This window comes from Tupaia chinensis, unplaced genomic scaffold (assembly GCF_000334495.1).
Source record: "Tupaia chinensis unplaced genomic scaffold, TupChi_1.0 Scaffold000081_1, whole genome shotgun sequence".
NCBI classification, from domain to species: Eukaryota; Metazoa; Chordata; class Mammalia; order Scandentia; family Tupaiidae; genus Tupaia; species Tupaia belangeri.
Genome location: NW_006159542.1, coordinates 5,449,223 through 5,477,092, shown reverse-complemented (window position 1 = coordinate 5,477,092; position 27,870 = coordinate 5,449,223). Strand labels below are relative to the sequence as shown.

The 27,870-nt window shown below is 54.7% G+C and overlaps 1 protein-coding gene across 12 annotated transcripts in view; it reads left to right on the top strand.

Moving 5' to 3' along the window:
* The window catches only part of AKNA (AT-hook transcription factor), a 61,672-nt gene that overhangs the window by 31,408 nt on the left and 2,394 nt on the right, over positions 1-27,870 (top strand). For 7 of the 12 annotated variants that reach the window (XM_027769577.1, XM_027769584.1, XM_014585680.2 and 4 more), the window contains exons 5-21: positions 777-933; positions 1,671-1,828; positions 4,580-4,639; positions 6,055-6,182; positions 6,581-6,788; positions 9,732-9,880; positions 9,992-10,174; positions 10,851-11,097; positions 11,879-11,985; positions 12,854-13,065; positions 15,262-15,424; positions 18,262-18,438; positions 19,272-19,387; positions 20,035-20,181; positions 22,287-22,382; positions 23,830-23,958; positions 24,124-24,316. In XM_027769577.1, the coding sequence (XP_027625378.1) occupies positions 777-933; positions 1,671-1,828; positions 4,580-4,639; positions 6,055-6,182; positions 6,581-6,788; positions 9,732-9,880; positions 9,992-10,174; positions 10,851-11,097; positions 11,879-11,985; positions 12,854-13,065; positions 15,262-15,424; positions 18,262-18,438; positions 19,272-19,387; positions 20,035-20,181; positions 22,287-22,382; positions 23,830-23,958; positions 24,124-24,316 (2,630 nt within the window). Of the gene's footprint in view, positions 1-776; positions 934-1,670; positions 1,829-4,579; positions 4,640-6,054; positions 6,183-6,580; positions 6,789-9,731; positions 9,881-9,991; positions 10,175-10,850; positions 11,098-11,878; positions 11,986-12,853; positions 13,066-15,261; positions 15,425-18,261; positions 18,439-19,271; positions 19,388-20,034; positions 20,182-22,286; positions 22,383-23,829; positions 23,959-24,123; positions 24,317-27,870 lie in introns of those variants that run through there. The other 5 variants (XM_006142780.3, XM_014585683.2, XM_027769603.1 and 2 more) reach the window with 5 other exon arrangements.

The window sequence follows — 27,870 nt, the reverse complement described above, 5'->3', positions numbered from 1 at the left end:
GGCTGTGGGCAGCCCGGACACAATGGGCAGGGCGTGGCCAGGAGAACCTTCTTACATGCCCATAGTTCTGCACACTTGCTCCAGGGTTTCCCTCTAGCCTCACGCTTCTCATGGCCTTCCTTGCTCACCTGCCGGAGTCCAGACTTCTTCCTTTGCCGTTACAGCCCTTCCTGCCTTCTCCCATAGGAGGTCAGGGGTCCACTTGCTGCTCATTCGTTCATTTGTTGTTACTATTATCAATATTATAATAATCATTATGATTGGAAATATCTATGCTTATTATTTAAAATATTAATTTTAATTCATTACTATTAGATTGTTGGGAAAGTCTAACATATTTTAAAATATTTTTCTATGCAAAAATGTATCATGACTTTCCCGGTGACCCAATATATATTATAATAACAAATAGTGTTAATAAAATGTGATTAATAGCAGAAAACGGGCTGTGGGGTCAGACAGGACAGGCTGGTAATCCTAGTCCATGGATTTATCAGCTGGAGACTCTGACTGAGTGACTTTACCTCTCTGAGTCTCAGTCTTCTGTCCTGTGTGATGGGGATGATGGGCCCTGCCTTGCCTCCCTTTCAGGACTGCATAAAGAGAACATGAAAGCGCATGGAGGCCCTTCCCTTAGCGTTCTGCTCTTAGCCAAGGGCTCCATAGTAAGACGGTTTTTATTGGCACAGCCGGCATTTGTTGAGCATCAGGATTGAGTGAGGGAAGACAAGGTTGGTGGGTAGGTTTGCCCCAGCCCTGACTTGGCTCTCCCGCAGGTGAACCTGTATTCGGACCCGCCCCAGCCCAGTCATAGCATCCACATCGGGATGATGCCCCAGGGGACCAAGGTCTTATCCTTCACCATCCCACAGCCTCGCACAGCAGAGTGGCAGCCGGGTCCCACCAAGGACCCCCAGACCTCAGAGGCCTCAGGTGAGTCTTGGAGGGGAGCCATGGCTGGAGGCTTCCACCTGCCTGTGATCTGCTCTGGGGGCACCTGGTGCATAGCCAGGATGGCACTGACTTCAGGCCAGGGCAGGAGGACGGCGAGCCGCTCCAGGCCCTTTGACTTAAAGAGGCCATGCAGAGATGTGGACAGGGTCTTGCTCTGAGCAGAGCAGCCTGCGGGTGGGGGAAGCCCTGACCCTGCCACTCGGCATCTTGGTGGTCTTGGGTGAGACACAGAACACAGAGCATGTCTTTGGGAGTCATGCTGGGGCCAGGATCTGCACTGAGCCTTGACACGCGTGGTCTCGGTTAGTCCCCACATCAGCCTAGTGAGGTGCACGCCATTGGCACCCCAGTATAGTTCAGACTGAAGCTTAGGGAGGGGAAGACGTGCTGAAAGTCACGCTGTTAGGAAGGGGAAGGGTCAGGCCTCAAACCACAGCTTCCTGAGTTAGAGTCCACGCGACTGGCTAGGAACTCGGAGGCCTGGTATGGCTCCACTCTGGCTATACGACCCGGGGCAGATGTGGGCCTTGCTCTCTCTCCCCTGCAAATGAGGGAACCCCACTCAGCCCACACCACCTTCTTGCGCTAATGTAAGGGTGAGAGGTGGCTGAGCCCTAACACGATGGTGGAGGTTGTGGTTTGGAGGTTCGGCCTCCATCCTTCAGCCCCCAGAAAGCCTGTTCCTGGCCCCAGCTTGAAGCAACTGTGTATTCTAGGATGGCCATCATCGGCTCAAGGAGAGCCCTGCCCCTCCTCGCCCACCGGCTCGTCCACCCCCAGGTGCCTTCCGGGCAAGCAGAGCATGGCTAAGGACCAGTCCTCAGCAGAGTGGACCCAGGCGCTGGCTTCTCAGGCCAGGCAGTTCCTGGCCAAGGTGAGTGGGAGTAGCTCACGCGGGGAAAGCCAGGGCTGTGCCTGCTCAGCAGAGAGGCCCTTGGCGGACTCCCTTGCTGTCTGTCCACCTCTGCACTCTGCTAACTCTGCTGTCCCAAACAGGAGCCTGGGCCAGCAGGTGACGTGGTGGTTAAGGCACTGGACTTCCACATGGCCAACCACAATTCAAGTTCTGGACTCGGCACCTTGAAACATGCATGGACATGCGTGTCCAAAATCCTGAGAGGAGAATGGAGGAGAAGGGATTGCAGCATGCCCATCCTCCTGGGGGGTGATTTCTGACTTTCTGTCTGTCTCTCCAGTGATTGCCTGTGCCCTATCGCAAAAATCTCTCTAAAAAAAAAGAAAGAAAGAAAGAAAGAGAGAGAGAAAAGGAAGGAAGGAGGAAAAGAAAGGGAAGGGAAGGGGAGGGGAGGGGAAGGGAGGGGAAGAAAGGAGAGGAGAGGAAATCACAGCAGGTGCATGGGCATGCACACCCAAAATCCCAAGAGAAAAATGGAGGAGAAGGGACTGTGGCGTGGCCATCCCCCCCGGAGGGTGATTTCTCACTTTCCCTCTCTCTGTCTCTCTCCGGTAAGCACACATGCCTTATAGCAAAAACCTAAAAACAACTAAACAGGAGCCTCTCCCCTGGCTTAGGGACTGTGGGGTGCCAGCTTCCTCCTCGGTGCCCAGACTTAGCCCCTTGCTTTGGCATCTCATCTCAGCAAAATCTCTCCAGCTGAATTTGAGTGTCTCCTGGTCAGCTCCTGGGAGACTGCTCATTCCAGATGCTGAGAGGGTCATAAAACCTCCATTATCGGGTCCAGCAAGTGGCATGGTGGTTAAGGTGCTGGATTCCCACAGGGCTGACTGTGGTGGTTCAAGGCTTAGACCTGGCAGCTTGAAAATCACACCAGGCCCATGTACATGCATGCCTAAAATCCCGAGAGGAGAATAGAGGGGAAGGGACTGTGGTGTGGCCATCCCCCCTGGAGGGTGATTTCTTACTTTCCCTGTCTCTGTCTCTCTCCTATGAGCACACATGCCCTATGACAAAATCTCTAAAAAAAAGCAAAACAAAAAAGCCCTCTATTCTGCCTTTTTCTTTTTAAGATAAATTGTCCATCTTCTTAGTGATTTTATTACAGAAATCAATTCTTAGTTACCTCTCGAATGGCCCTAATATAGTCATCAAACAGTCCAAGTAGCTGAAGTGGCTGCAGGTCTATTTATAACCACATGCTTGGCCTCATGCTGCTAATGCTTCGAAGCAGCTCGTGAAGATACGTATATTTTAACCGCATCCTGAAAACGGAAGTGAGGAAACTGAGCAGAAGTAGGGCAGAAGTAAAGGAACGAACTGAGGGTGCCGTGAGTAAATAGAATGTTCTGTTAGTCCCTGAGCACGTAACAGAATGATTTGATAACCTTTAGCTTTGAGCTTTCTAGCCCCAAATCATTCCTTGTCTTTTTTTTTCTAAGTCAAAAAATGTGTTGTAAAGGTAGTAGATGCAATGTCGGCAGGTGGCGTGGTGGTTAAGGTGCTGGACTCCCACATAGCAGACCCTGGTTCAAGTCCTGGACCTCGTGGTTTGCTTTCTCCCTCTCCTGTCCTTCTCTCTCTCTGGTGAAATTGAAGAAGAATAAGTAAAAAAAAAACTGAATAAATAATTTTTAAAAAAAGGTAGACACATGTGATAGACACACAGTAGGACGGGTCTATTTAGTAAGAAGTACATCTTTTCTCCCTCCCACACACAGCCGTGCCATGCCTACCTGTGTTTATGGACATGGTCACCCAAGTACTTAAGTACAGATGCTATGCTTTGCTTCCACTTTTTTTCCTAGTTTATTTTCCCCCCATAGGGCATGTGCTCACTGGAGATGAGAGAAACAGAGAGAACCAGTGAAAGAGAAAGTGAGAAATCACCCCCTAGAGGGGCTGGCCACGCCACCATCCCTTCTCCATTCTCCTCCTAGAATTTCAGGCACACATGCATGCGCAGTAGAGTTTCAAGCCACCAAGTCCAGGACTCAGAATACAGTCTGCCATTTGAGTCCAGCATCTTCATCACTGCGCCACCTGCTGGCCCCTTGACTTTTTTAATGTCCCAAGTGTGAATATTTATTTGTGGGTGGGCGATGATTTCACATTGTTGAAGAACATAGGGTAGAAAATCTCCCTCCCATCTCTATCTTCTCAGAAGCAATGGATGTTGTGGTTTCTTGACTCCTTCTAAAAGTCTTTTATCATATACAAGCCAATGTATTCATATTTTTCCTTTTTTCCCCTGTATATCTTCTGTAGACAGTAGCATACTTTAAATACTGTCCTGAACCTTGATTTGATGTTGGAAAAATAGGTCTTGGAGACATTTATGCCCCAGGACATATATATGTGCCTTCCTCCTGTTGACTGCATGAAGAAGCATTTAGGTTGTTTCCTGCCGCCCCTGACCACACGGCAGCGAGAATCCCAGCTCACCAGCCTTCCCACACGTGAATTAATGTATTCTGTTGTGGATAAATTCCTGCAAGTCCTACTTTGATTTTTCCCAAGGCTGTTCTGTCTGAGGCCAATGGTAGAGTCTATTTCTCAAACCCCTCTCTCCTCACTTGGCAGAAACTCCACTTCCCAAGGCCAACCTGTTTCTACCAAAGCTGATTATGGGTTAGTGTGGGTTTCTGCAGCAGTCTCCTTTTGGGGTCTGGATTAACGAGTGTGTTTTCTTCCCTTCCCCATGTCCAGGTGGAGTCCTTCGAAGGACTGATGCAGGCTGAACGGCTCACACCCCGGGACCAACTCCAGGTACTGCTCAATTCCGGAGCTACCCTGGGCCCGCAGACAACCAGCGTCCCCAGAACTGTGACTGGGGCCTCTTCTGCTGCAAGACAGATGAGAACCCCAGACGTGGCATCTCCTTATAGAGCAAACAGCTCCAGCTTTGCTGCCCATGACAATCACCGCCGTATCACAATAGTTACCACTTACTTTTCAATGGAATTGGATTTTATCATTTCTTATTTGCATTTCGTTTTCATACATCTTTGTGGGCTGTAACATGGATTTGCAAAGCAGGCATGCAGAGTGCGATCAGCACATCCAGGATAATACCCCATTCATTGTTTTCAGCAAAGAGCACCACGTTACAAAGCATGCCGTTCATTTCGGCTTCGCTAGTTCTTCTTTCTTCTGTTTTTCCTCTCGAGATATCTAGGTAAAATTGGGAGTATCCCTGTTTTCCCTCACTTGTGGTATGCCATCCCACAACCCACTTGCCACGCCTACCTGCATTCTGTGCCTTTCCCGAGCCCCTCCTACCCAGCCCAGGACCACTTACTGAGCCATGGCGGTGGTGTGCCAGGCATGGTGGTGAGCCCTTGAGTGCGTTATCTCATTGTTCTAAGCCTGGTGAGACAGTGGCGGTCATCGCCCCACTTAAACAAGGTCAGACCTGAAGCCCAGAGAGATAGAAAGCGAGAAATCACCCCCCAGAGGGGATGGCCACGCCGCAATCCCTTCTCCCCCATTCTCCTCTCGGGATCTTGGGCACGCACGCACACGCGCCCGGCATGAGTTTAAGCCACCGAGTCCAGGACGTGAACCGTGGTCGACTACGTGGGAGTCCAGCGACATAGCCATTACGCTAACTGCTGGTCCCAAGAAACAGACTAATTTTCTGAAGCCCAGAGTTTTGCAAATCAGGAGGATCTAGGATCTCTCAAGACTAGGTCCCTGGAGCTGGCTGGTGGTGTGGTGGTTAAGGGCGCTGGATTCCCACATGGCCAAACTGTGGTTTGAGTCCCAGACCTGGCGGTTGGCTTTCTCACTTTCCCTTTCTCTCTCTGTCTCTCCTTGGTCAAATTATAAAATAATAAGAACAAATGGAGTTTAAAATAAAGAAATAATTCTTAAAAAAAAAAAATACTAGGTCCTTATGGTGACCTATTTGACACCGTGACTGTCATTGGGGTCCTTGTAGGTCTACCCAGAAAGGGTAGGTGTCCTCTGCAGCTGGTGCCAGTGCTCCAAGTCATACCTCTGATGGCAGAAAGCGTGGTCAGGGTGTGCACCCTGAGGTTCCCCACCCCAGCCTCTGTTTCCCAGGGACTCAGGCCCGGGTGAGTCCCCGGGCCCCCCACAAGCTTTCTCGCCCTGAGTCTGCAGGGACTGAGGCCCTGGGCACCGAGCACTCAGGCCTTGCTGGCCTCATCTGGTTTCAGGCCTTCCAGTGGCTGAAGGCTGCCCACGCAGCCCTGGAGGAAGAGTATCTGAAGGCCTGCAGGGGTCAGCACCATGCCCAGCAGCTCTCCGGCTCCAGGGGACCGCCTGGGAAATTTGATCCCAGCAGGTACTTGACAGTAGGATCGGGGGAGGAGCCCAAGAAGACAGATGGTTCAAGCCCTGGGTCCCCTGGGTCACCAGGAGGGAGGCACTGTGCTCTCGTAATTGGGCACCAGGGAACAGGGACATCCCAGCCCACTCAGCACCACGTCCAAAGGGTGGAGAACTTGATAGTGGAGACTTGCATCCTTCGGCGTTGAGCAGCCGCCTTGGAGAGCGGAGCTGAAGCCACTCACTGGACAGCGGGGAACTGGGGCCAGAGGGAGCCGGGATTCGTTTCATGGGTGACAACATTCAATGGGTCTTAAATGGCACTCCCTGGGGTCCCCACTCTGACACCTGGCCAGGGCTGGCCTGTTGTGGCTGCCATCTCTGCCTCCTGGGGCTGATGTTTCTCCATTCCAGGGAGCTGGAAGCAGAGATATACCATCTGGGAATCCGCCTGGAAGAGCTGAAGGACCGCATAGACCAGACCCAGCAAGAACCTGCGTCCTCCAGATCCGACTCTGCTCTGGCCCACAGCACAGCTGCGCCCTTCCCCCACCAGCCTGCATACCTGCCAGCTCCTTCGGGACAAGCCCCCACGCCGGCCACCCAGACTCCCTACCCCGAGGTACGTCTTAGCCCAACCGTATTGAACTTTCTTCCATGTGTTCATTTCTTCATTAGTTCATGTCTTCACTACGTGTGTAACAAGTGTGTACCATACCCAGGACCCATGACCTGTGGTGGGGAGGGAAAGGGGGGATGGTGGCCGTGACTGGGGATGGTGGCCGTGACTCTTGTGGCACGTTCTGTACAGCTGAGCTAGTTACGGTTGGGTTTTGTTGTGTTTTTCAAATTCTGACAGAGGGTGCCTGCGATCTCTAGAGAAAGACGGAGAGGGAAAGCCAGAAAGCAACTCCCATGGGCATGGCCACACCGTAGTCCTTCTCCTCCTCTCCCTCCTTTCAGGCTTTGGGCACAAATGCACAGGCACCAGCGTGTTTCTTTTTTTTCTTTTTTTTTTGGAGAGATTTTCACTGTAGGGCGCGTGCGCTCGCCAGACAGACAGAGAGAGACATAGAGACAGAAAGCGAGAAATCACCCCCCAGGGGGGATGGTCACGCTGCAATCCCTTCTCCTCCATTCTCCTCTCGGGATCTTGGGCACGCACGCACACGCGCCCGGCGTGAGTTTTAAGCCACCGGGTCCGAGACACGAACCGCGGTCGACTACGTGGGAGTCCAGCGACATAGCCATTACGCCAACTGCTGGTTCCCACCAGCGTGTTTCTTAAGCTGCTGAGTCTGGGACTTCAGCCGCGTAATCGGCCATGTGCATGGTTCCATGGTTACCCTTGTAACTGGCTAGCCTTACATGGTTGTTTAATGATCATTTTGATCCGTGCTCTGAAGGAGACTTACGGGGTCCTGTGAGTAGATAACAAGGTAGCATGACTCCGCTTGCAGAGGGAGGTTAAAGGAACTTTCCTGAAGAAGTAGTATTTTAAGGGGCCAGCAGGTGGTGTGGTCGTTAAGGGCACTGGACTTCCATATGGCTGACTGCAGTTCAAGTCCTGGACTTGGTGCCTTGCTTTCTCACTTTCCTTCTCTCTCTCTACCTCTCTCTCTCTCTCTGGTCAAATTAAAAATAAATGAATAAATTTCATTAATTAAAGTTAAATAAATAAATAAATAAAAGTATTGTTTTAATGAGGTCTGAAGGTAAGTGGAAATTACCAGGTGCAGAAGGAGAAATTCCACCCAGCCCGTGCAAAGGGCTCGAGGCTCAGTCCCTGTGGCTATCATGGGAAGTGAGGGGACTCACAGTGAGCAGTGTCTGGAGAGGTGGACAGGGGTTCTGTGTTGTAGGGGCCCATGGGGTACTCGGGAGCTTGACCTGAACTTTGCAGGGGTTTGCAGGAGGGGATGACGTAGAGGATGTGTAAGTGGGCCGATCTGAGGCTGGGACACGCGGGGCAGATGGAGAGGTGTGCGTGGACTGAGGTGGGTTTAGAAGGTCCATTTGGCTGCCCTTGGAGTGGTGGTGAGAGAGAAGGAAGCCCAGGGTGATCTTGGGCCCTAGCCTGTGGTCCTGGGGGTGCAGGGGGCCACCCATACAGAGGGAGATGCTAGACAAGGGCCGCGTGGGAAGAGGCTTTGTAGTCTCTGCAGTTCCCGCCACAGCCCCTGGAGAGATGACCGCCATTCCTAGGTGAGCCAGTCACGCGGGTGACAAGGTCAGGGCCGTGAGCCGCCAACTCCTTGGTGCTCACTTTAAACGCTTATTTGTCCAGGACTGGAGGAGAAAGGCATTGGTGGGACAGCTAGGACAGCAGAGGTATTGCTGGCCCAGTGATTCAGGGTCTTCCCTCCTTCTGGGCCCTGGCTGGAGGACGGGAGAACTCTCCCAGGCAGCATCACACACAGCAGCAGCAGAAACCTGAGCACATCACCTCCAGGGGCCCTGTGGCCCTGTGGTGAAGGTGTCAGGGGCCAGGCAGCCATCCTGGGTGGGAGGCGGGCGCAGAAGGCCCTTCTGGCAGCGGCACAGCAGAGCTCAGATCTTGGCTCTGCCCCTTCCTCTGGGTGACATTGGGCACATTGTTTCCGTATCGGTCTATAAAATGGTATGCACGCCGGGTGGTTGGACATGATGTCTCCATGGTGCCCACACACAGGAGGTGCCCAGTTCGTGGTAACCAGTACTCACAGTCACATGGTTCAGTCTCGACATTTTGCACACACATACTGACACAAGGGTGGTGGGCTTCACAAGCTGATGTATTTCTCACATCTCAGCACCCAGCACGAGCCTTATGAGGTAGGTGCTTTAAAGAAGTATTTAAGGGGCTGGCCTATGGTCTGGTAGTTAAGGAAGCCAGGTCCCATACGGTTCCCTGTGTGGTTCAAATCCCAGACCCAGCAGCTTGAAACACATGCCAGGCATGTGAGCCCCAAATCCTGAAAGGAAGGAGAAGGGATCACGGTGTGACTATGCTCCATCGGGGGGCGCTTTCTCACTTTTGCTCTCTGTCACACACCTGCACGCACCTGCTGGCAATTTTTGTTTATTAAATAATTGTTGTATTTTTTTATTTAACTTTATTCATTTATTTATTTCAATTTCACCAGAGAGGGACAGGGTGTAAGAGAGAGAGGGAAAGTGAGAAAGCGAGCTGCCGGTTCAGGACTCGAGCTGTGGTCAGCCAGTGTTCTTAACCACCGTGCCACCTACTGGACCCTTGCTGGAAATTTTTTTTTTTTTTGAGAAGTTTTTGCTATAGGGCATGTACACTCGCCCGAAAGACAGAGAGACAGAAAGTAAGAAATCATCCCTCAGGAGGGTAGCCATGCCGCAATCCCTTCTCCTCTATTCTCTTCTCGGAATCTTGGGCATGCACGTGCCTGGCGTGAGTTTAAGCCACCAGGTCTGGGACTCAAACCGTGGTCGAATATATGGTAGTCCAGCGCACAGCCATTACAGCAACTGCTGGTCCCCCTTTGCTGGAAATGTTTAAAAAATGTTTGTAAGTACCTGCTGCATCTCTGCCCCTCTGCCTTTCTGTCCCCAGCCTGCCGCCGCCAGCCCCTGCCCTTTACACGTGAACATGGAGGTGAGCTCTGGCAGCAGTGAGGTGGGGGACAGGCTACAGGCCCTCCCGACCCCACTCAGGCACAAAGAGCTGCAGGTGGAGCAGGAGTTCCATGGCCTCCTGGAGCGGTGAGTGACCCCAGGAGCAAGATGAGTCACCTGACTGAGTGTCCAGCCAGAGGCTGGGTCTCAACTGCCCCTGTTGGGCTGAGGTCACGCCCCTCGCACCTTCTTCTCCAGGTACCTCAGTGTGAAGTCTCTCCCGGAAGCCATGAGGATGGAGGAGGAGCAGCGGGAGGAGCAGGGCGTTTGTACCCTGGAAGCAGACGGGCCGACTCCAGCTCCAGCAAAAGCAGAAGCGACCAGGGTGCCCCCAAGGCACCCCCCAGCTAAGGGTGGAAGAAGTCACGGGGCCCCCCTCAAGTATGTCACTGAGCCTCCCCACATGTCCTAGAACAGATCAGAGCGGTCGTGTCAGCTGAGCTTGACAGCTCCTCGGGGTTTAGACCTGGCCTCCCTCCTACCCGCCAGAGTGGGACGGACGCCGCTGCTGGCCCTGGACACGAGCAGGCGTGGTGTGGGCCGTGATCTTCAGCGGGATGGACGCAGCATTAAATGGCAGTTTCGCCTTCCCAGCCTCTGAGAACATCACAGAGAACGTCTCTGGGCTCTTATGTCAATAACACCTCCTTTGATCTCTCTTTGAAAAGAGAGCGAGCCAGCAGAGCGTGCGTGCGGGCAGGCCTCCGGCCCGCGCCTGTAGCAGGCAGCAGCTCTCTCTAGAACAGAATATGCTTTTCATGTTTCTCCTATTTATTCTCGAAGCTGGTTTCTATTCACAACACGGTAAACAGTTCTTCCATGTATAAAAGCAAGACAGAAGTGTTGCTTTAGCCTGTTTGTTTTCAGAGTTTCTGCTGTGGCGTACTGGGTGACATCCCCATCCCATAGCTGAGAAGAGTGAGGTTCAGAGAGGGAAGGGTCTCGCCCAAGGTTACACAGCTCGATGGGCACCCAGGGTCTCCAACTCCAGAGCTCACATCCTGGGCTGCCGGCTCAGGTCTGGGCCCAGGGATAATGGGCTGCTCTTTCCTGCCAGGGAGGCCGTGGAGCAGATGGTGTGTGTGAAGCCACCAGGCTTCCAGACATCGATGGCCAGAGATAGGTCCTTGCCGGGCCTGGGCAAGGCAGAGGCTGATCCTCCAGGCCCTGGCATGGCACCCCACGCCCTGGGCACCAGGTCCGCAGTGTCGCACCGGAGTAGCACGACCAGCTTGGAGGGCAGCAGCACCTCTGAGCGCCTTCCACGGAAGCCGGCGCAGCGAGCTGGCGGGCCGCCCCTGGAGGTTAGTGCCCTCGCGTGTGGGCTTCCAGCTCCAGGCCTCTGTCTTGCCGTTCCTTCTCATAATACTCGCTGCCCCAGTCCTGCCATCGCTCAGGGCTAACACCCAATGCCACCCTCCTCCTGTCCTTCTGCCAGGAGCCTGGCCCCCCCCACCGAGAACATGGCCCAGTGCCCGTGCTTCCCCCAGCCTGCTTGCCACAGCTGGGGTGAGTTCCTGACCCCAGCTGTCTGTGTCATCAGTGTGTGCACACGCATACACATTCACGTGCATGCACCCCGCTGTAGTCCTGACAAGCTTGTGGTCAGGAGGCCCTGTGCTCGACCGGGAGCTCACCCAGGGCAGGCACGTATGCCACGCGGTGTTCTTAGTGCCTTGTACTAAGACCTGGTGTGCAGGAGGCGGGGGTGTCAGATGGCCTTTATTTTCGCAGTCCTTCGGGCCTGAGCATTTCTGTAGTCAGAGAAGATTGCGGCGCTCCGGGCCCGTGCCCGAGGACACTAGGAATGACTATCCTGCTCCTGTTTCTGTTCCTCATGTGCTATGCTGTCTCCCCAGGGTGCTGGCTGTCACTCCTCAGGGTGGCGGCACTTGCTTAGGGTCCTCTCAGGGTGAGGAGTCCTGAGGGCATGGGACCGTCACACCCTGGGCCTGATGTCTGCTGCTGGGCCAGCCTCCCTTGTCGCTGAGCCCCTGGAGTGTGAGGCCCAGGCCAGGAATTGTGAAGGGCTTCCCAGGGTGCCTTAGGCACATTCCCCGACTGAAAGGGATATGTCTTTTGCAGGAGCCCTGGATGGCATCTCCAGAGACAGACAGTGGCTTTGTGGGCTCAGAAACCAGCAGAGTGTCACCCCTCACCCAGACCCCGGAGCATCGGCTCTCCCATATCAGGTATCCTGGGACCCCCATTGTCCCACAGTGTCTCCCACCTGGGCTGGGCTGGGAATCCGGGCCTGCGATGCTCAGAATAGGGCGAGTGGTCTGGCATTTGCAGGCCCTCGCCCCATCCCCTGATTGTGGTTCTTTGTTCCCATCTTCCGGATGGAAGAGAACAGACGCTCAGAGAGGGGAAGTGATTTGCCCAGCACCACTCAGCCAGCTAGTGCCAGACCAAGAAGTTAATATTTGTTGAGCAAGTAAATGAGCGAACGGGAGAATAAATAAAAACTAGGTGGGGCAGTGTGGGCTGAGCAGAAGACAAGGACAGGGGCACTCTGGGTGGCCACCTGGGGACGAGACTGGGCTGGAACCCAAAGGGAAAGGAGTGGGCCGAGGGGACATGAGTGCAGGGTGCAGTGATGGAGTCACCACCGCATGGCCACCCAGGGGTCCCTGGGAAGAAAGGATTAGGGACTCGAGTTCTCTTTAGAGTTTCCAAAAACATGGACTGAGCATTGTTCTTTCTTTCTTTTTTTAAGAATTATTTCATTTTATTATTATTATTCTTTAATTTGACCAGAGAAGTGAGGGAAGTGAGAAAGCAACCTATCAGGTCCAGGACTCGAACCATAGCCAGCCACGTGGGAGTCCAGTACCCCAACCACCACGCCACCTGCCGGCCCCCGAGTGTTATTTCACACATGGGACAGGCAGGTGCTGGTGCACATGGTACGGAGAGCTGGATGTGTGAAGTGGGTGCACCTTTAGAGACACTGCCAGAGAGGTGGCGCCCCAAAGCCTGGGAGCTATTGGCTGAGTGCGTGGAAGGGCTCAGATGCCATGACCTCGGGGTCTCTGTCTCTCCCTTCATGGTCTCCAGCACCCCGGGAACATTAGCCCAGCCCCTCAGCACGTCGGTACCCCAGGACTCAGCCTCCCACCCCATGGCCAGAGGTCTTCCGGTCCCCAGAAGAGTTGCTGAGCCCAGCACGCCCAGGACGCGAGTCCAGAGGCATCGCTCCAGTACCAGCAGCCCTCTCCAGCAGAGGGCGCCCAGCTTCTGCCTGGAGCGTGCGTTGGCAGCTGAGATGGGTGAGTGGACAGCACTGGGGGGGGGGTCAGGACATGAAACCTGGGGGCCACTGGACTGCATGGACTCAGTAAAGCCAACAGACAGGAAAGCTTGCCTTAGCTCTTAGGGTACAAAATACTATACATGTTCCTTGTGGGGAACTTAACAAAGGGATCGGGAGAAAGCATTGCCCTGGAAACGGTCAGCGCTGCAGTTTGGTGCGTGGTTCTTTGCATTTACCGCACTTAAGCAGAAATGGGATTGTCGCACGTGAATGGTTGGTAACCTCCTTTTCCCACTAAACATGGCCTCACAAACTTGTGATTCAGGCTTTTACCTTTAAAGAAATGCACATGAAAATTTAAAAGAAATATTTATTTATTGTTAATATTTTTTAAATTTGCCACAGGACACATGCACATACCAGAAAGAGAGAGAGAGAGAGAGAGAGAAGGCAAGCCATCCAGTCTGGGACTTGAACCACAGTCAGCCATGTAAGAGTATAGCACCTTAATCACCACACCTGCACATGAAATTTTTATTGGAATAAAACAAACATAGCCCATGGCATGGTGGCTAAGTCAGCTAGATCCCACATGGCCGACTATGAGTCAAGTCCCAGACCGGACGGCTCAAGAAGCACACAGGACGTGTATGCATGCATGCCCCACATCCCGACAGGACGGGAAAATGGAAGAGAGAGTGCAATGAGACTGTCCCCTGGGGGATGCGGGGATGTTTTCTCACTTTCCTTCTCTGTCTCTCTTCATCTTCTCTGGCAAGCACACTTACCCTCTAGCAAAATAACAAACACATAAGCAAAAAAAAAATTAAAGAACATCAGTTGATGCATTTTCACGAAGTGAGCACAGACTAAGAAACTCAACATGATGGGACCAGCAGTTAGCATAATGGCTATGTTGCTGGACTCCTATGTAGTTGACTGCGGTTCATGTCCTGGACCTGGTGGCTTAAACTCACGCCAGGCATGTGTGCGTGCGTGCCCAAGATCCCGAGAGGAGAATGGAGGAGAATTGTGGTGTGGCCATCCCCCCTGGGGGATGATTTCTCGCTTTCTATCTCTCTGTCTCTCTCTGTCTCTCTGGGGAGCGCATGCATCCTGTAGCAAAAATCTCTTCAAAAAAAATAAGAAACTCAACATGATCAAGATGCCAGAACCTTCGTCAAGCTCCTCCAAGGCTCTGTTCCCCTCCCCACCTTTTGACTTTGTTTTTCAAGTTTATTTACTTATTTCTTCGGAGAGAGAGGCAGGCACCCACTGTAGGGTCTTCACACTGCAGTCCGCTCCCAGCCTCGGCCAACCAGGATCCTGGGCACACACACGCCCAGCACACACAGGGAGACTTCGAGACACAAACCCGGGACCTTCCATGTGGCCCTGGCTCCCTGGAGTGCTGAGTTTCCACTGTGCCATGCGGCTTACCCACTGTTTTGACTTCCAACACCTCAGTTTAGCTTTGCCTTTTTTTGATTGTTTATTTTGTTTTGTTTTTTAATATTCATTTATTCATTTATTTTAATTTGATGAGAGACAGAGAGAGAGAAAGCCACCAGGCCCAGGACTTGAACCATGATCCGTCATATGGGAATGTCCAGCACCTTAACTACTATGCCCCCTGCTGGTCCCAAGCTTTGCCTTGTTCTAAGGTTGATTAAATTTTAAATTAAGCTTTTTATTTTAAGATCATTGTAGATTCACGTGCACTTGTAGGAAATAATACCCAGAGATGCCGTTGCTTTTACCGTCTCCCCCAGCGATGACATCACGCAGCGTCATGGCCGGATGCTGACACTCCAGCAAGCTGCAAAGCATGTCCGTCAACACCAGAGCCCCTCCTGTTGCCCTTTAGACTCACCTGCCCCAGAACATGGGGAGATGGTGACAATCTTGGGGGGCCCTAGAGAAGAAGCCCTGAACTCTTGGGTGTTCCTGAAGACTTGGATTGGGTGGGGGGCGGGCATGTTCTAGTCAGAAGCAGCCTGGCAGCCCCACTTCACCCCCACACTCTCTGCACCCATATTCTCAGCACAAACGCATCTGGTTTTGAGCTCAGTGGGTCACTGGACACATCAGGACCTTCACATGTGACCTCAGCTGGCACTGTCCCTTTACCCCTGTCATTCCACCACTGTCAGTCTGAGCTTTGAGGGTCCCCCCTGCTTCAACTTACTCTGATCTCCCTCTGCCTCCCCAGTGGTCCCTGGCTCGGAGTTCGAGGGGCAAAAGCAGATTTCAGAACAGCTGCTCCCCGGCAGGACCATCAGCCCACCTCTGACCCCAGCCCCTGCAGCTGCCCCTCTGCCCTGTGGACTGACCGGGACCACCTCCAGCTTCCTCCTCACCAGGACAGGGCGAGAGTAAGTTGGGTCCTGGGGCACTCTGGATTCGAACTCCCCATCCTGAGGGAGAGAGAGGGCTGGGGGCAGCGAGGGTGGGGCCTGCCCAGCTCACACATCCGGTGGCGGCGGCAGCAGTGGTGGTGGTGCAGGGTCCAGATGGAGCTGGGGTCCTGCCTCCCAGCCCAGGACTGTCTCTGAAGCCATGCTGATCTAGACGTCCTGGACACTTCTCCAGCCCGTGTCCAGCAGTGGGAGATGACCCAGAGGGTCGCCCTTCCAGTGCCGAGACTCCCCCAGCCCCATTGTCCCTCCTCTCGACCAGCCTGCCCTTCCCAGGGGTAGGTTTTCTGTGGTTTGTACCTCACTCAGTGGAGGAGCTAAGAAACGGCTGCGTTTTGTTTTTGCGTTAGATCCAAGTGCAGTTTTTCTCCTAAGGAAGTCGCTCCTTACTTGAACAGAAGTGAGACTAGATCAGTCAGTTCTCTTTCCCCGCCTTTTGTTGCTCTTGGCAATTAACCAGTCACATGCTTTGCTGGATGGGGCAGCTCCTGGACCGCACCGGCTTTGCAGTAACCAATCCGAGGCCTCCTTGGCCTGTGCAGCTGTGAGGCTGTCATGTTGCCTACGGGGTGGAGTCATGTCCAGCTGTTGCCCTTTGGCTTCCTGGTCTGAGTTAAATAAATCCGCGCCCGCAGACTCCCCTGACAGCAGCATAGGAGTGAGAGAGTTGCTCGCTAAAGCGTGTCAGTCCTGGGACTACCATAGTGGACAAGATACTGTCCCTGGCCTTGCAAGCTCATCATCTGTGGGAAAAACAGAGCAGTAGGCAGTTGTACCCCCAGTGTGATAAAGGATAGTGATAGCAGATGCTTCCGGGGGGCTTCCTAGAGGAAGTGGTATCTCAGCTGAGACCAAGAGGAGAAGACCTGGAAGGGTCACTGCAGCAGAGGGAACAACATGTACAAAGGTCTAGAGGTAATAGAATGCCCATCCCCTTTGAGAAGTCAAATGTTCATTATAGCCAGATCCCTGCATGTGAAGTGTTGGAGTGGTGAGTGATGAAGGCACAGAAGCAGACAGGGTAGACCTGGGGAGATCTCGGAGGTCCTCAAGCGCCGTGCTTAGAGTGTTGGGTGTCTCAGCTCAGAGGAGGTGTTCGCTGAACTCATGAATGCATAAAGGCTTATCAGAAGGACAAGGAGGGCGATTTTAATCGAGTCAGTGGTGTGCCCAGGCCGAATGCTACAGAGACTGCCCACCCAGGAGGGAGACCAGGGAGCCTAGACCCAGAGGAGGTGGGGAGGGAATGGTGGGATGCATTAAGAAGAGGTTTGCAGGCACCTGGGCCCAAGGCTGCAGAGTCAGTGGACTTCCCGAGTGTTCAAGGAACAAGAAGGCCCAGGAGACTCCGATTTCGGGCTGGCCACATTCATAGAGGGGGGAGTGAGTTTGCAGGGAAAGATGACTTACAGGTGCCACTTGGCACCCAGGAACCCGAGTTCAGTGAAGAAGGCTGAGACGGAGCACAAACTGCTCAGAGGGGAAGTGACACCCAGGTGGCTGTGCCAGATCCCAGGCCTGACACGCCCCTGTGGGACCCAGAGCCAGAACTCCGCCTTCCACAGGCTGACTAGTGCTGGGAACTGCCGCCCTCCCTCTGCCACTGGCCTCTAGCTGGCCTTGGAAACCCCAACAAGCATCTCCCTGGGGATTGCCAGGGGAACCCACTGCCCGTGGACGCACACTGCACTGGGACACAGCCACTCCTTCCGGCATGCTCGTCTGGAGCTCACGGCTGCTGGATGTGCCTCCAGGAGATACTCACCCATGAGCACAGGGGCCCCCAGGCAAGGACGGACCCTGAGGGGAGCCCCCACCTCAGAAGCTGGCCCAGGGAATGGATGTAGACCAGTCCTGAAGACCAGGCTGCACCCAGCCTGGCAATAATGCTGCTCCGTGTGTGGGGGTCTAGTGTGGGGGTATCTGGGTGCGACTGCCATGTTCCAGCAATGGCCACAGGACCAGGCCCTAGAGACGTGTGGGCTGAGTGGGGAGAAGTACTGTTGGGATTTTCTCCCCTCCCCCCACGCTAGTAGCTCGTTGCTCTACCTGTGAGTAAGAGTCAGGGCTGTGTTTGGGGATCCTGCAGCCTTGCCCACAGCACCCCGCATCTCCACCTGCTGGCACCTCCCGGTCCGTGGGTTCTGGGAGGCTCTGTGGTGTCTCTGCATCCGCCCCCAGCAAAGCCCATTACCCTGCTGTCTCTAGAAGCCTGGGTCCGGTTCAGCGTGTTTTCTGAGTGCCTATGCGGTGTAAGCTCGGGGCTTACCAGAGGGGAAATGCACTCCCCGCCTGCTGCGCTCACTGTCTGACTGGGGACCATAGATGGATGTCTTCTGGCAGGAGCAGGGAGATGAAAATGTTTGGGGGAACCCATGAGGGACCTACTGAGCAGGGACAGGCAGGAGCCAGGCCTGGACAGATAGTCAGGACTGGGATTTTTTCATGGAACTTCGGCCATGCCCTCTTCATTCTGTGTCGTCATCTCTGCCCTGAGAGCGTGGTCCCTGGTGTTCCTGGGCAGGTGCTCAGGCCCTCCCTGTCAGGAGAGGCAAACCTCGGAAGAAGGTTCTCGTTCATTCACTTCATGCACAGAAACGGGAACCCAGAAAGGTGTGAAGGTGTGTGGCAAGACAAGTGGATGCACAGGAAAGTTCTGGAAACATCTGAAGGCAGAGCTGGTCCCTGCACCTGCTGGAACGGGACAGAGGCCTCCGTGTCTGGGCAGCATCTCAGGTGGCCACAGCTCTGTCCATTGTGCCCAGTTCTTCATTGTGGCCTCTACTGCACCCCAGCCAGGCCATCCGGGAGCTGCAGGAAGAGGTGTCCCGGCTCCGTCTGCGGCTAGAGGACAGCCTGCACCGGACCCCCCAGGGCAGCCCCACGCGCCCCACGTCTGCCTTCGACCGCCCCGCCCGGGCCCGGGACCGGCCAGCGGAGTCCTCAGCTGCCTGGGGCCCCCATTATGGCAGGTGGGTGACCCCAACTACCCCCTCTGTGCCCTGGTGGCAGCTGTGGAAGATTGACTTAAGTGAGCGGCTGCCACTCACCCTTGATGTTAGGCTCAGGCCCTGCGCATCCCTCTCACTAATCACTCCTCGCTGTGTTTTTTCACTGTGTTAACAATAAAGCTCTTTGGGGTCAGCAGATGCTGTAGCAGTTATGTCACTGGACTCCCACATGGCTGACTGCGGTTCGAGTCCTGGACCCAGTGGCTTGAAACTCACACTAGGAGTGTGTGCTTGCATGCCTGAGATCGAGGCTATCCCCTCTGGGGGTGATTTCTCACTTCCTTCTCACTGTCTCTGTCTCTTTCTCTCTGGCGAGTGCATGTGCCTTAAAAACCTCTAAAAAAAAAGAGCAAGTAAAATAGTAAAGCCCTTTACAATGAACATCCCTGGGCCCACCACCCAGCTACACAGCTGGAGCTGGAACAGTCCCCGGATGCCGCCCCTCCACCCACCGACTCGGTTTGCCGTTCATCGAGGAGGACAGTAAAACCGGCTCACTTTGGAGCATTTATGTGGGAGAGCACTCCGACACAGGTCTTATGGGCGCTGCCTCAATGACCCTTCTAGTAACCCGCAGACATAATCGCTCTGCTTAGTCCCGTGACAGCTGAGGAGGCGGAGGATCAGAGAGGCTCGGGACCATTTCTGTGAGTCGACTCCAGAGCGTCTGGCTGCCACCTCCGCTCTCTTCCTCCCGTTGAGTCAGAAGCGTCTCTCGGAGTTGACCTCAGACCTGTCATCTTCACAGGCGGTGCAGAGCCACAGCCTGTGACATCTGTCTTCCCTCTGCCTAGTAAATCCACAGAGAGACTGTCTGGTGAGCCCGAAGGCACAGAGCCAGCCGTGCCCGCAGGAAGGCGACGCGCCAGGTCCTCCTCAGTGCCTCGGGAAGTGCCCCGACTGTCCCTGAGTAAGTGACTGCCCGCCACCACCCATTTCTGGAGGCCACAGTGGGGCCTGTTGGCTCAGTGGTCAGGGACTGCAGCAAGCGTGTTCCAGGACACGTGAAGAAGACTTTTAGTGTGTGTTTTAGGCCAGCGTAGTGCTCTGAAACACAACGCACATCTAATCAGAGGTGCGTGAGCTGTGCGCTGAAGGCATGCCTGGGTGTCCGAAAGGACTTCGAGTATCTCACCTTGCTTAGCCTCCCCTGCGAGACGACGCGCCTTATCCACATGAAGCCCTGAGAGCTCAGCTCTCACCTGGAGACATGTCGTTCCAGGGTCTGTAGCCCAGGTTTGACCCCAGCCCCGCTGCACTGTCGCTGGCCGGGCTGTTGGCCTGCTTGGAGCAGTTAAGGGACAGCTAGCTGTGCCGCAGTGGCAGTGCCCGCCTCGCGGGATTGTTGTAAAGGTGCGTTGACAGCGTGCACGCAGATGTCCAGCCGAGGCTTGGCGCACGGCCGAGGTTGTGGTTACGTCAGCTACGAGGACTGAGAGGCAGATCTGGGATTAAAACCCAGGCATCCACCCCAGAGCCTGAACTGGTGATACGCCCACTCCCTGAGCTGCGCGACCTCCCTCCCAGCACCCCCTAATGCCCATCTCTTCACCCCAGGTTCGGAATCGGAGCCCCCCTCCCCCGGGCTGTTCTCTGAGAAGAGCAGGACCACCAAGGAGAGTCCGCCGGCACCTCGGGACAGAACGAGAGGGGTGGGCAGTGCCGGACAGCCGGGCAGGGTCACCTTCCGGGGCCAGTACACAGGTAGGCGGGCGGGAGGCTGCGGCTGGGCACAGGCCCTACGGTCTCTGTGTGAGGAGCCTGTTGCGTTTGCCCAGAGCCATTCAGATATCCGCACTGTGGTACGGACAGCAGTTCTCAGTGCATTGCTCAGCCGTCCGTCCACGCCTTCCCCAGCACACAGCAGATGCTGTAGCAGTTATGTCACTGGACTCCCACATGGCCGACTGCAGTTCGAGTCCTGGACAGCGTCTGCTGCCTCCTCTCGCCAGGCCCGTGCTCGGTTCCTGGTCGATCCTGAAGAGGGCTGTGAAGCACCTGCTGTTTGCCAGACCTGGGCCCACAAGGCGAACACTGAGCCTCGTAGTGTTTACTCTGGCTCACCTTTAGGCGCCGACTCCCCGAGGGCCTCGGCGTCATGAACTAGGTACCCAGCAAGGAAGAAAGCTTGAGATGACACACGGCATTCCAAAGTGCATCATATTAAAAACTATATACAAGACCAGCAGTTGGCATAATAGTTATGTTGCTGGACTCCCACATAGACGACTATGGTTCAAGTCCCGGACTCAGCAGCTTAAAAACTCACGCCGGGCGCATGTGTGTGTATGTCCAAGATTCCAAGAAGAGAATAGAGGAGAAGGGATTGTGGTGTGGCCACTTCTCTGGGGGTGATTTCTTGCTTTTTGTCTCTGTCTCTCCAGCGAGTATACATGCTCTATAGCAAAAATCTCTCTTTAAAAAAAAAATACACACATACACACACACACACACACACACACACACACACAAGCGGTTTTCAAAAAGTTTATGGAAAGTGTGTGTTATGAAGAGACTCTGCCTGGATTTTAAACATTATTGGTACCAAAATGAACTTGTCCTTTCATTTCGTGAAATTTCCATGAACTTCCTGAAGTTCGCGTGTGTGTAGATACGGTTTCTCCCTCTGCGAACCTGACTACATGGCAGAAAAGACAGGAACGAGTGGGTATTGCAGTAAGTGGCCGTCTCCCACTGAGACCCCGCTGAGTGGGAGGGCGAGGACCTCAGACGCGTTCACCTGAGTGCCGGGGATGAGGCAGGGGAGGAGGGACACAGCCCTGCCCCATGAAGCCCTCAGAGGCAGAGACAGAGGCCCTGGAGTTAGACATGAGAGCCGCAGTGAGTCCAGGGCCCAACACGGCCTGCCCAGTACAACACGTGAGCCAGCACGACACAGGACAGCCCTGCAGGGAAGGACCCCCCGTCACTGCACCTGCAGGCACCATTCTGCAGGCCTCATCTGGGACTCAGGGACAGGAAAGCAGGTCAGGGCCAGGTTTTGAAGGACCTTTGGTGCTGGGCAAGTACCTCACTGACAAGGCACCCTTAGGTGGTCCTTCCAGCAAGCCCACGAAGCTGGCCCTGTGGTTCTCCCCATTCCGTAGCCAGTCAGGGCACAGGGAGATGCCAGTGACCCAGCGCAGGCCATTCAGATCCAAAGCAGCAGCCGGGGTCGGGGGAGGGCAGTGCTGGTTACTTCTTACCATTGCCTTACGTGTCCCTGCGTCCTGCTTTGAAATCCCGACACGGGTGTGTCGGTTGGTCCTGTATGTCAGGAACCAGGCTGCTGGTCCTAGAACCCGGGATGAAGCAGAGTAAGAGGCCGGGGAGAGCGTCAGTCAATAGACAGACAGATGTGGTTTTGTGTCTGCCAGCATATGTGCATATTCTCACGTATGTACAAGTGTGTGCTATACATGACGCACGTTAAACTGCCTGGGGCAACCCTGTAGCACAGCAGTTAGGTGCTTCACAGGAAAAATCAGATCCCACGTGGCCAACCACAGTTCGAATCCCACTACCTGTGGCTTGAAAAACATGTTGGGTGCATGTGTGTGCCTGCCCCGAGTCCTGGCAGGGTAGAGAAGCAGGGGAAGGGGACAGAGGCATGACCACACCCCCACCCGGGGGATGCGCTTGCTCTCTCTCTTTTTTCTTCTCTGAGGAGTACACACACCCTCCGGAAATTAAAAACATAAAATAAAAATAAACACACGAAGAAAGAAGAGAAAGATAATCATACCAGAATCCGCCCCAATTCCGTCCGTGCAGTGGGCCGACGGTGACCCTGTGGCTTCTCTCCCCAGGTCAGGAGTACCATGTTCTGTCCCCCAAGGCTGTCTCCAGAGGCGGAGGCACGGTTTCCTGTCCCCACTGCCAGCCCGCCAGGACCCAGGCCACAGGTGAGGCGTGGCCCCTGGGGTAGCACCCATGCTGGGGCAGCTGAGGATGCAGCTTCTCGCTCTCGGGGGAGACTGAGACGTAGGCCTGCCCTAAGGTCGTGGTGGCCGGCTGGAGGGACAGACCAGGGAACGGGATTTCTCTAGGTGTCCTGCCATCGCCCCTGTTGCCCTAGGTACTGCTGCCTGAAGCCACCCTCCCTGATTCAAGAAGTCCCTGAAAGGCCCTGATAGGGGGGACACCAGGCAGCAGGAGCTGGCAGTGGGGAGGGTCCATCTTATGTCTCATCCTCGGTCCCATCACTCCTTAGCTGTTCCCCCAGGCCCACAGGGAGGAGTGACAGGGAGGGCAGTGGCCTGAGAATGTGGACATTGGATTCTAGTCCCAGTATGGCCACTGGTTTACTGTGTGACCTTAGGCTAGTTCCTTGACTTCTCTGAGCCTCAATTTCCACATCCATAATGAAAGGATTGGAGGTGCTGGTCTCTGAGGCCTTGTCAAGCAATGCTATGATGACAGGGCCGCCTTTATGAAACCCCTGCTGTAGACAGGACATCTGAGGGCCTTAGGGACAGTAATCCTCTTAGCTCTGTGAAGAAGGTACTCATTTAGTAGATAAAAAACTGAAACTCAGAGAGGTTAAGTAACTTGACAAAGGGCACACAGCTACCAGGTGGTAGAGCCAGGATTCGAACCAAAGTCTTTGTGACTCCAGAGCCATGGCTCTTCATCACTATGTCCCTGTGCCTTTACCAGCATTCTGATAGGCCTCTCCATTCACTTATTCATTCATTTGGCACCACCCATACTGGGTCCTGGCCCTGTTCGCAGTGACCTCTCAGCAGGACTGACAATAACAAGACAGAGTGACCAGAGCTGGGGTAGGGGCCATCAGGCAGGTGGGGGGGCACATGACTCAGTCTTACTGGGTGCAAGGGCTCCCCAGAGGGGTGCTGACCAAGCTGTGACCTGAAGGAGAAGCGGGCCGGCCCCGGGACTCACCCAGACGTGCTTGGGCGTTTGTGTGGGAAGAGAACGACAGTGCCCACCTCCTCCTGCCCCTGGGCCCCTCCCACCCTCTCTTGTGCCCAGGGGCCACTCCTACGTGGATAATAGGTCTGTCCCACTGTGGCAGAACAGGGACCCGTGTCGGGAGAGCCCGCGCTTGGGGCCAGAGGGCCGCCGCCCCCCAGCTCTGACCTGGGCACGTTACGCAGCTCTCAGAGCCTCAGTCTCCCCCCTGTAACGGGCGGTGACTTGTGGATTGATAAAAGACCGCAGGCCTGACTCACGCTCTCGCCATCCTGGTTGTCACTGACACTGATGATGCGGGAGCAGGCTCCCTTGGGGGGTCCCAGGGAAGCCCGGGGCTGCAGGGGGCTGCTGTGGGGGTGCAGGTCTGATGGCTCAGGCCAAAGCCATTCCCGACACCTCCTCCTCCTATTCCAGGTGGCCCTGCCATCAGGGATCCCCTGGGCCCGACTCCCACCGATGCCCGTCGCTGTCCCCTGTGTGGTCGAGTGGGGTCCCTGCTGGAGACAGACGGCCCAGACTCAGCCCACTCTGGTAGGACTCAAGGTCTGTGTCTCCTCTCAGCCAGACCCTCAGAGCTCCTTGACCAGGGCTCGGGACCGGGGCAGGTCAGCTGGGGGGCGCTGCTCTCCTGACCTGGTCCGAGCAGGGGGTGCAGAGGGCTGTTTCCCAAAGGGAGGGGCCCTCATCTCTGTGCCGTTCCTCCCTCAGGGGCAGAAAAAGCCACCACGAGGAAACACTCACCATCGGCGTCCAGCCCCAGGCAGAGGAGCAAGCGGGCAGTGTCACCGCCAAGGCCGCCCCCTGGACTGTGGTACCTGGCAGCCGCGCCCCCAGCGCCAGCCCTGCCAGCCTGTGCCTACATCTCTTCAGTTCCCGTGGTGCCTTACCCGCCAGCCGCTGTGTAAGAGCCTTCTCTGCAGCCTTCCCGCCTCTGTCTGCATCACGCACACATCAGCGTTCAGGGTCAGGCGGGGAGAACCCAGTGCCGTGTTCTCCTACATTCCCCCCCCCAGCCCCCGTGGATAATGTGCAGGTCAAGCCCAACGCTCATGTAGTCATTCAGCAAACCCAAGTACCAGGAGGGCACTCTGGGGACCCAGCAGTGAAGAAGACAGGCAGTCCTGCCCCCGGGAGCTTACAGCTTCCTGGGGCTCTAGGACCCTAAGTATCTTCCATTTCCTGTGGGCCTTCTCAGCAAGCAAATAGTGAATACTCATGTTTTAAAAGTAAACCGTATTTTTTAAGCAGTCTTAGATCTATAGAGAAATTGAGCAGATAATTCCGGGAGTTCCCATCACCACGTGCCCCCTCCCCCAGGCCCCCTCTATTAACATCTGATGTTAATAGGTACTTTAGGGGCCGACCCATAGCCTTGTGGTTAAGTGAGCTGGGTGCCACACTCCGTGCAGTTCGAGCCCCAGACTTGGTGGCGTGAGAAACATGCCGGGTGCACGTGCATGCGTGCCCAAATCTCCAGAGGAGGGAGAGATGGAGACAGGGTTGTGACATGACCATGCCCCACGGGGGTACTTTCTCACTTTCCACTGTCTCTGTCTCTCTCTGGCACATGCCCTCTGGCAAAATGTAAAACAAAATATGGTATATTTGTCACAATTAGTGAACTAATAGTAATCTATTAACTAAAGTCCATAGTTTATTTACATTTTCTTAACTTTTTTTTTAAGAGAGATTTTTGCTATAGGGCACGTGCACTCCTGGAGAGACAGAGAGAAACAGAGACAGAAAGCAAGAAATATCCCTGCAGGAGGGATGGCCATGCTGCAATCCCTTCTGCTCCATTCTCCTCTTGGGGTCTTGGGCATGCACGCACACGCGCCCGGCATAAGTTTCAAGCCATTGGCTCTGGGACTCAGACCACAGTCAACTACATAGGAGTCCAAAAATGTAGCCATTATGTCATCTTAAATTTTAATCTAAAGTCTTTTCTCTACTTCAGAATCCCATCCAGGAAACTGCATTACTTTTTTTTTTAATTTGCCATAGGGCATGTGTACTCATGGGAGAGAGAAAGTGAAAGAGCACCCCCAGGGGGCACGCTCACCCTGCAGTCCCTTCTCCATCTCCCCCTCTTTTGGGGGTTTTGTGCATGCATGCGCGTGCGCCCAGTGTATTTCTCAAGCTTCTGGGTCTGGGTATAAAGCCACATGGTCAGCGATGTGGGCTCCAGCTGGTCACCGCCAGGCCCTGGGCTGGCCCACGGGAATTATAGATAAACCTGGGCCTCCGTTGCTTCTTACTGGCCATGCCATCTTTAGCTCTCCTTGCCTTTGCTGTGGCGGGCGGCCTTGGGGAGCACGAGTCACCTGCTGTAGGACGACACCTTTCACACATACTTCAGAGTGTGCTGAGACCAGCACAGGACAGACACAGTGAAGGCAGAAATGGTCCAGGGCTCTGCGTTAGACGGCAGCGTTAGCATCTCACCTGCCCCTCAGTGCTGGGCCTCAGCAGGGCCACCTCCCCTGTGGGCCTTCATTTCCGCCTGCTAAGCGGGGATTGTCTCCATCCTCAGTTGTGTGGGGATGGATGAGGCACCTGGCAAGAACCAGGAGGTGCTTGTGGGATCTGGGGGCAATCCCAGCGCGTGCTCATTGCTAGGTGGCAGCTCTGTTGTCACTGTTGCTCAGTGGGGACATTAGAAAGAAGGCAGGTGAGTGAAAACGGGTTCCACGTGACAGGATCGTGGAGGGGAAAGCCGCGGCCCTGCTATTAGACCTGCCTCTTTATCCCACTGTCACCAGCCTCAGTCTCCCCATCTGTGAAATGAATCTGTCAGGACACGATGTCTTCGATGGATGCAGGTGAGAAGCCTGCTGTGGGCAGTGAAGGCTGGAGTAGCCCTGCGGCCGCTTGTTGGGAGCCGAGGCCCACAGCGCCATCTACTGGGGGCCAGGCCCACCGGTGCGGTTTCTTGCTGGCCTCAGCCAGGTCTGGGCCAAGCGTTAAGGCACCTCTGTGACAGCCACAGTGAGCGCCCCTGCTGCGGGCTCAGGCTTCCGGAAGGAGGAGGTGAAAACACCTGCCTCTGCTCCAGGTCACCGAGAAGAAAGGACTGCCTTCATTCGTTGACCTCGCAGTAGCCACGGGGTCCCATTACTTCTGGGGCCTTAATCCATATCCTTCCAGGCCCAGACCTGTGAGAAAAACTAGCCAAGTGGCTTGATTCTGGCTTGGATGGGCCGTGGGGAAGGGGAAAAGCCCTCTGCTCTAAAGACCAGCAGGTGCTGTTTAACCACTTGACTCCTCTGTGCCTCCGTTTCTTCCTTTTGTTGTGAAGATGAAGTGAACGAATGCACAGAAGCCCGCAGCACGGAGAAGGTGGCTAGTAACCACGGTGCTTGTCATGCCGCCATTGTAGAATGTAGCCTGGTGACGCCTTGAAGTTTCTCCTGCAGCCTTAGCAGCACTGAGCATGCTCAGTAGCTCAGGGTAGGGAGCTATTTCAGAAGGTTGATGGGCCTGTGCTGCCACCTGCTGGTCAGTCGCTCCGCACCTCTGCAGCAAAGCCCGAGGGATATTCTACCCCTTCAGCGCTAGGGGGAGTTTGGGGTAACTCTCGGGTCATGTGGGCCACCAGTTAACAGAAGGAGGGGGCATATGAGAACCCCGTGGTTACATCAGACAGTCTCTGACCTGGGGAACGTGGACTGCTGTTTACTGGAGTCCAGAGCTCGTTTACTCAGGTCAGCCACCTTTTCCAGCAGCCTCTGTGTGCTGGTTAGCACGTGTCAGAGACAGGGGAAGTGGAGTCTGGGTGTGACCCCACCACTGACCCTTCTAGCTCTCTAACCCTGTCCTTAGTAGCTCACATTTATGGAGCACCTACTGTGGGACGGTGCAAAGATTTCTACCTGAATTTCCCCACCGGCTCTCCCTTGGGAGGTAGCTCACTCTGGCCATTTTAGGCAGGACAATGGAGCTTTTAAAAAGTGGCATGACAGGATTTGGGGCAGGTCTCCAGGGCTCAAGCTGCCACGTTCTGTGTGTTCTCCTGCCTCTGGAATCAGCTGCTCCGAGCTTCACGGTGCTCATCTGTAAAATGAGGTTACTGTACGTGGGTCCCAAAGACGCCCAGCAAGGGCGAGGCATCGCGGGTGGCTGTTTGAGGACTGCTGGGCTGTTTTTCATAGTGGCCGGGGCATCTAGACTCCTACCAGCAGCGTCTGCAGACTCCCATTTCTTCTCATCCTCACCGATGTTTGTCGCCATCTGTCCTTTCTGGTTTCAGTCATCCCAGAGGGTGTGGAGTGTAGGAAGTGGCAGCTCATGGTGGCGTTTGCGTTTTCCCGATGGCCGATGCTGTCGAGCATCTTTTCATGTGCTTCTCAGCTGTTTGTGTATCTTCTGTAGAGAGAGATCCTCACAGATCCTAGCCACACCCCTTCCCCACACTGCATGCTAATACAAGTGGGGGGGGGGGCAGGAGAAGACCCC